The 8,436-nt window shown below is 38.9% G+C and overlaps 1 protein-coding gene across 1 annotated transcript in view; it reads right to left on the bottom strand.

Moving 5' to 3' along the window:
- Window positions 1–7,332: 7,332 nt before the first annotated feature.
- Window positions 7,333–8,436, bottom strand: part of LOC106014233 (homeobox protein prospero) — a gene marked incomplete in the record, with an annotated part of 18,038 nt that continues 16,934 nt past the window's right edge. The window contains 1 exon segment of the mRNA XM_013091514.2: window positions 7,333–8,430. Coding sequence (XP_012946968.1) covers window positions 7,346–8,430 — 1,085 coding nt within the window.

The raw sequence follows: 8,436 nt of genomic DNA, 5'->3' as shown, positions 1-8,436 counted from the left end.
TGAAATAAAAAGCAAGAAAAGATGCGTAATATAGGTATAATTTGTTAAAAGAATGAAACTGTTTTATCTTTCTCTTGAAAAATTTTGTTTTATGGGCTTAGTACATTTGAAATACTTGCCGGCAATTTAGTATAATGATAAGGCTCTCTGCTCGGTAGGCCAGTGATATGAGTTTGATTCCCATTAGAGAAAAACAATTTTAACGGAGTCACCTCTAAATCCTCAGATGGGCATTCTTTGGCCCTGTGTGGAGAATCTGCTTGCATGTTCTAATTATCTACCCCCCTTGGGGTAATCTTTCATTTTGCTTACTATCAGACGTGGATGTTGAAGAACAAGTTCTGCTTTAGAAATACAGTGGTAATTCATTTTTGAAAGAGGTGTAAATAATTTATTTTTGAAAGAAGTGTAAAACTGGAAAGCCTTCTCCCTGTGGCTTTTTCTTATATCGCTTATGAAATATAATGGATGCAAGTGTCCCACTGTATGTTAAAACTATTTTGTTTCCCTCTGGACATTTGTTGTATAGATTCTGTGGTGACTACATCTGTAGAGAGACAAAGCTTTGAATTGAACTCTGGCAAAGAACGGTAACATGTGATAGCGTATGTGGTTTTTTTGCACTTGCTTTTATGTTGCTCAGACAGTGTACTCTGATTTTTACTTTGCCCCCTAGGATGCTGTATAAAAATTTGTTACATATTGTATAAGCCCCAAGTTAAAGTAGAAGCAAGGAGATTTTTTTTCGTCCTTGTCGAAATAAACATGAATCCAATAAAAGTACTTCATTTTGATTGGTCCAAATGAGGTAACAGGTATGGAAATGGTTTAACTTTGTTTATACAAAGTTACCTCCCTATCATTTTCTTATGGCCGTTTTGAATATGATTTAATTCTACTGGCCAGAAATGACCGGTACTGTGAGCACCATTGTGGAAGTTTTGGGTCACATGTGGCTGCCATGGTCTAAATGAATTAAGGCTCATGAGGAGTGTGCTGACACAAGTCGACACCTTTGTTCATGTTTAATATCCTCGGTTGTTTTCGTCCCTTGATTTTACTTGAATATTAGTTTCACGCTGTTGCAAGTAACAGTACAGCCTTTTGAAGCAAATTCTTGTTGTTTCTTGAAGTTTTGCTAACTCTTGTTGATATACAGTAGATCAGCTGTTTACTCTCAGGGCTACAGGTTGTTTTCTTTTTTTTTTTTACCAAAACCTGTTAGGATATAAGCTTCCTCTCCCACCCCCTTAATCCCTCTTCTTTCACAGTGGTGTACGTGGGTGCCGTCCTCTTTTGATGTGTGTTTACGTAGAGTGTAACATCTTACTTCACTGTCACTGCTCTGAGAATGATACACATAATGTAGAGTCTTTTCGTACTACACGTAAGAGCCTTGACATTGTACTTGTACGGTATGGTAAATTTTTGTCATTCATTTTTGGCGTGGATAAGAGGTAGCTGAGCAGGCAGGACACAGTACTGCAGGTGTTCTGTAAACAGCCATGTTCAAAATTGCTCCATTAGGGATTTGAACCATTATCACTAGATAAAGGAAAAATCTATTCCTTGTTACCTGCCACTATCCATGTGGTTTAATTAACATAAAGAATATGTTAAAAAAGATATCAATTAAGTGATATTGAGACTTTTACAGTGCCATGTTGGGCTGGATTTCGATATTTGTTAACATTAAAAAAAATTATTTGTTGAGTTGCTGGCTTAGTTTCCCGAGGCATGTTTTATCAGAGCAAAAATTTAATGTGTCAACCATCTTGACAAACAGCAAGGGCTGACGCAGAAAGTGTCTGCTTGTGGAATTCTGATCCTTTTACATGTTGATTTGTGTAAGCATACTTTTTTAAGAATGTTTTTATTCGTTCATAATTTCATCATTAAGTGAGTCTTTATGATTATAGAAAATTTTTGTTTCTAGTGTTTCTATTGCCCTGAAGATTCCAACCAACTGCCTCTCCTTGTGTTCTATGTTAAGCTTTCAAGATGCAAGATTTTAATCTATTTTGTTGTTCGCAGTTCTCATTTATTTTCATATAAATGTGTGTGTGTGCCTGGAGAAAGGTCCCAGTTGTTAGTGAAGCTATTTTTAAGCAACAGGGTGAAAAGTCCAAAAGGTTTAAACTGGTCAAAAATTTAGTTCCATCTGAAAGCAAACGTTTAAGCATTTCTTAATTAATAACATTTGTTGAAAGGATTTTATATTTTAAGCCTAAATATTTTTTAATTAATTATTTTTGCAACATGTAGATTCTATTTCACCAAAAGTTGAAAATGTGCTGGAAAATGGGTTTTCTCTAAACTTTGTTATTGCACCCTGTGTTAAAAAATGTGGGCATATCTTGGAAAGTACTCAAGATGTTTGACAATTTTTTAAAGTCAGTCTGTTCAGCATTGAATTTGCTACAAGAATATACCCTTATTTCAGTATCCAAAAATTTCTGACAACTGGGACCTCTCTCCCGGCACACACATATATGTGAAAAGTTAAGTAACTGTTTGAAATACTTGTATTGTTCCTCATTTTGTGAGTACTTTTTCAATAAACTTTTATCACTATTCAAAAATATTTGACTATAAGATTATTTGTACATAATAATAATTTAATAATGAAGATTATTTTTATAGGGCCTACTCCCACGTACACACCACCCTAGGTGTTTGATTTAGGGTGCAACATATAAGGTCACGGTAGGGGTCACAGTTGTATAGGACCTAAGTTGTACAGGAACAGGACACAGCAGGCTGTGGTCGCCGTGATGTGTCAAGACAAATGGGTGTTTGCTTTACTTATATATCAGTTGGTCACATTTACCGAGCAGTCAGCGTAATGGGTTTCGGGGTTGTTCCTGTTTTCTTTCTTTTTTCTTTTTCTTTTATTAATTTTTTAAATTGATTGATTGATTTTAAAAAATGATGAGTTTTTTGTGTGTGGTTGGTTTTTTTTTTTGGGGGGGGGGCCAATTATAGATTCTATCTAGATCTCAATAACCGAATAGCGGATCAGGATCAAAATACCGGAAATACCGGGGGGTGAAGGGTAGATTTATTGACAATCGTGGATGATGATGTTAAGTTATTGACTTTTCAATGTGACATCACAAGACAAATTCTTGTACATTGTGGTGGGTTATCTGATTGACTGTGGTCAATAGAAAGACTGTAAGCAGTGAGTATGAAAAGCAACATACAAGAATAAACAATGCATGACTTGGGCAAACAAAGGCTACCTGCATGTGCATGCCATGACTGCTTTTCTTCTTTTGCAGTTTGGGCCAATTCACGGTGTGAGCTAATCTTCTTTTGCAGTTTGGGCCAATTCACGGTGTGAGCCGATCTAAACTGTGTTGATTGGGATGTGAAAAGCATCTACATTAAAATAAAACAACAAAAAATATGTACCAAAAACATGCAAGCTGGTGAAGGTCCGCTAAGGTCTCCTTTCTGAAAAAAGATTTAAGAATCAGCTTTTGGGCATGACATCATGACTATAACTATCCCCATGTTGGCCTCACAGAGAGAGATTCTGGATGTGAGTAGGAGGTCAAGTAAGTTCCTTCTGGAGACCTCAACTAGACCTTTACTGGCGAGCTATCAGGGCCTACCCTGGCTATGTCTGTCCCTGTCGTTTTATGCAAGAAAAATTCTGAAATTATGCAAACTGAGCCCAAAAAATGTGAAATTATGCGATTCTGTCAATTTTAACAAAGAATGATGAAGGAAAATAATCAGAAATTATGCAAAAAATGATCAAATTTTGCTAAATTATGCGGGGTGCATATAACCACGGGGAAAGCTATGTGAGAAGACGCATTCCAGCAGAAAGATGGATACATTGGATGAAACATCCTACCCACATGGGAATTGTACAGGTGTCTTATGTGTGCAAGACGAAGAAACCTAACCCTTAAATCATATTAGTACTAGTACCAGAGAGGGTTTACAGTAATAGTATTACTGTAAACTCTCTGCTAGTACGCTTGTTTCTTTTTTTTCCTGCAGCACAGCAGTAGATCTAGACTACAAATTAAGTTTCTACCCCTCACCCATGCATACATTGTAAAGCAGTAAAGGAATTAACGCTTAGTCATCAGCTCTGACTCCAACACATTCTTAAACATGATTTTTATTTTGTACAAGTCATGCAACATATGATAAAAACGAGAACCCTGTTTATAGTAGTTTATCTCATGCAGACTTAACTTTGTTCAAGTTCAATGGCAGACCTGCTCCTCTACATCTGGGCATGATATAGCTTTTCAGCTATTAAAAATATAATTTAGAACCTACATGTAGATTGATATAAATAAATGAAGTCAACAGAGAAAGACCGAAAGACACGGTGGGTAGCAATGGTGAATGGAGAATGAAGAATCAACGCACTTTGCATAAATAATATATTATATTACACATGTACTGCATGTATAATTTCCATGAAACCTTGGAGCATGTAGCATATTCTACAAATGTAGTACACTTGCAGCTGCGAAGACAAGTACAATGTACTTTTCGCCTAAACAGTTTCTCCAAAATACTGCTATTTTGAGGATGGTAACTGGAGAATGCACACCATTATGTGGGTGTGTAATCCTAGAACTAAATCCTCCCCCCCCCTCCCCCCAAAAAAGAGATAAAAGCCATGACAGATTACACGTATTCGTATATCGTCCTCGAGTGTTATTTCGTAAAATTGGGGGGGGGGGGAGGGTAGTTTGCTTACAGTTAGTTGCAGGGTATTTTTAACAGCATTATAAACCCTACACCCTTCTTGTCTATCGATGGTTTGGTCAATACTGTATAGTACTACAGCAGTAGGCCCTATATAAATTGACGGCTCCTCACAACGTACAATACAAGTGAACAGATTAGCATGCGGCCTCAGTGCTCATGGGGCTCAGAGACAACACGCTACCTCAGAATTTCAACGTTCTGTCTGCACAGTAGTAGAGCTAGACCTACCTGGTTTGGAGAAATTTGGCATCAACAATTTTGAGTTTCAAATCCTTTTTCGAATAAAATTCTTTGAATACGGTATCTTGATAGTGACTCTGAAAAATCTTACGATTTTGATATAGCAGATAGAACATTTGATTTCTGACCGCATGGTCTTAATAACTCAAAACGGCCAACAATGTCTGATAGAACTTAGTAAATTTGAGGAAGCGAACACATAAAGAATGTCCATGCACTATGGCAGGAGGCCCGTTTACAAAAAAATACATTCATTTACAAAGTCATCGCTATCAATGATCACATTTCATAAGTAGGTTCGAATTTTTATCCCAGGATCAAAGCAAAATCACCCACTAAAACTAAAATTTTTGGTATTAAAATGTGGGAATAATTACGTACCCGAAACAGCAGGCAAAGGGCACTTTTATGGGAATCTATTTTTGTGGTCGGCATCTTCGTGTTTTATACATACATGTTTTATATTATAGAATTCTTGATGCTGAGGCGATTTCAAACGATTCATTTTTGGCATCTGTGTTGCATGTGGCATATTTTGCTTTTGTTTCACCGTGAATGTTACTGTTACCCCCCGACACACCGCCAGGTCCCCAAAACCCAAGGGTTCAGTTTTATAAGATGTCAGTGTGTAAAGAAGTAAAGTAGCGATGAAAGTGACGAAACATTGAATCCATAGTGTTTTGTTGAATAGAATTTAGGGTGTATGCCGTAACAAGTATATTAATACTAAATACAAGTTTTAAAAATACATGCACTTTCATAATAATAATATGAACTATCAGTCAGTCAATTTACCAAATGTGGGTGAGTACTTTCGCTATAGATGTAAATTTATTGGTCAAGTGTAAATGATTAGAAAATTAAATTGCATGGATCGGCGTACTATAAGTACATGTATTTGTTTTAAGTCTAGTTATCTGGGACACACGAGACTTGTGGACACCCTTGTATTCCTACATGTACCGATCTACAGAAAAAAAGGAACGAAATTAAGACATGTTTAAAAGAAGTTACTTGTAGTTCAATCAACAACTTGCATGGAACAAAATATATGAAAATGGTGAAATGGCTTAAGGTTTAACGCCCCTATCAACTCAGTAGGCCTATAATTTATAATATGTGTAGACTAGTATTTTTTGGTAACCTCAAACCGTTCATTTTGCCGTTAAACCCACATTTTGTTTACACTTTCTCTGACCTCAAACTTTGTTCACTACTTTGTCGCAGTCTGGGTGCCGCAAACCCTCACTTCATCAATGAATATAATGATCATGGACGAAGATAAAAGAATTTATGTACATAATACTGAAGACACCGGCTATTCATCTCGTGAGTTTAAATAATACAGAGTAAATGTCTTGATTTTTTAAAAATCATAAGAGTGAAGATTCGCAGATTTCTAGTAATGTGTCATGGACAGGGGATGATCTTAATCTTATCGCAGAAAGGATTGCCATTTTGATGTGAAGAAAAGGAAGGACAATTCAATGTCAAGAATAGCAATGGTATGCTACTTTTCTTGTAGGTGAAAGGTCAAAGTTTAGTCAGTACACCATATCTGTTCAGTCAGTAGTGTTGATAATTATGTGTTGACTCTTGATAATTTAGCATAACATGACCTAGAAAACAGAGGAACATTAAACTTTTTTTGTGTGTTTGAGCTGAAGTTTAACTTCCGGACGCAGTTAAGAGCTTTTGAAGATGTTAACTGCGCTCCTCTGACAATCCGCTATTTGGGACAGACATCAGGAATAATGAAAAAAAAGTGAGATCTTCTTTCGTAACGGATCCTAGAACGTCTGCGTGTTTGTCATTTTTACAACCAACTGCGCCACACTGGATTGTGATGGGAAAGGTAATACAAGGCACAGGCGAATTTGAAGGCTTAGGACGTTTTCTCTCACCCCTTCTTCAGAAACAATCAAACACTATAATTTGTCTTTCTTCAGGCTGCAGAATGTAAAGACCCTAGAAGGAAAATAATATCTTCTTTTCACGTTTCACTATTTTTCTTTTACTGCCGCACACGACCTGATGAAACGGAAGACTCATGACTCAGCATGTTCCAACTTATCTTCCTTACAGACATTCAGAGTATCTTTGGAAAAGGGTGAATTTTTCAGCCAGTTTGACCGACTGTCCCGTGTAAGTGCCAAACCTACAATGTACACTTCCGTTACGTTTAACACCATTGCTCTTAAACGGCTCGTGGACGACACAGCAGGAATCCACATTCCCATCACCACTCGCCTGTTGGTGTACAGCGCACTTAACCAGGAACATCAGAATCGTGGCTTCTAAACGCTGATGTAGACCTTACTAAAAGAGGGTGCCGGGGGGGGGTAACATAACAGGACTGCTACCTGGCATTGGTCCCTTTATCATCCTGCTCATGCTGTGATTTAGCAGTCGTTCGGCCATTGTGGATCGATGTGGATGCAGATGCTTGTGCTGGGCGGCCTGGCCTGTTTGACGACATGTTGTTGTTGTTGCTGCTGCTGCTGTTTCCTTGGCCACTGACCCCTGGACGACGTGACTGCCCCTGTCCCTCGCCACTGGACAGTCTGTCAGCCACAGACAAACTTTTTTGATGAGCAGAGGTTACGTTTGTGGAGACATTTCGGGAAGTTGCAGGGTTTCTATTTAGCGTCACGTGATTGTTCTGGGCTCTAGTGTGCTGTGTTTCTGCACCCGGAATGAGATTATAACTGTGTGCAGTTGCGATGCTGGTAGAACCCTCTGAGCCTACACCAGGATTAGTTCTCACATTACTCACTGAATGCACCTGCGAAAGCGTTTTTTGTAGAGCTGTCAAACCCGATTGTCTGCTGGGAGCTGAATCGGTTTGGGATGGAACAGAATCTGTCAAAGAGTTTCTCTGCTGTCTTGAGCCAGTATTGCTACCCTGTCTGACGGAGTGCGTCGATTGTCCTGTGCTTGGCGCTTGCCGAGATTGAATGCCAGCCGTTGTATGAGCATTTCTTTGTACCTGTGTCTGTGTCCCTCCCGATGTGCTGGGTATATGTTGTGTGTACGAATAAGATGACTCCGCTATACTAGCTCTTTGGGCGTTGGCGCTGTACTCTTGGGATTCCACCTCCTGACTTCTGTGTGAGTCGTAGTGAGGTTGTTGAGAGTTGATTCCGCAGGTGGAAGCGCTCGAGTTGGAGACCCCATTTTGTCTTGACTGCTCGGCGTTAAAGTCGGGGCAATCAAACTCTCCCTGTGGCGTGCTTTGTCTGGTGATGGGGGATGTCTGACGATTGGGGCCCACGATACTTCGGAGGGAGGGCACACCATAATGAGAGGAAGATGGTGACGCTGAAGTAATTGCGTTCACTTGGTAGTGTGTTCGGCTCGGGTTGTATAAGAAGTGGATTGGTGAATAAGGAGGAGGCACGGAGCTTGCACGGTGCTGTGCTTGGCCACTAGAGTCCGTCCGATCTGTGT

The sequence above is a fragment of the Aplysia californica genome, unplaced genomic scaffold, assembly GCF_000002075.1.
Source record: "Aplysia californica isolate F4 #8 unplaced genomic scaffold, AplCal3.0 scaffold00002, whole genome shotgun sequence".
Taxonomy (NCBI): Eukaryota; Metazoa; Mollusca; class Gastropoda; order Aplysiida; family Aplysiidae; genus Aplysia; species Aplysia californica.
Note: the sequence above shows the minus strand (reverse complement) of the source record. Positions and strands in the feature narration are given on the sequence as shown.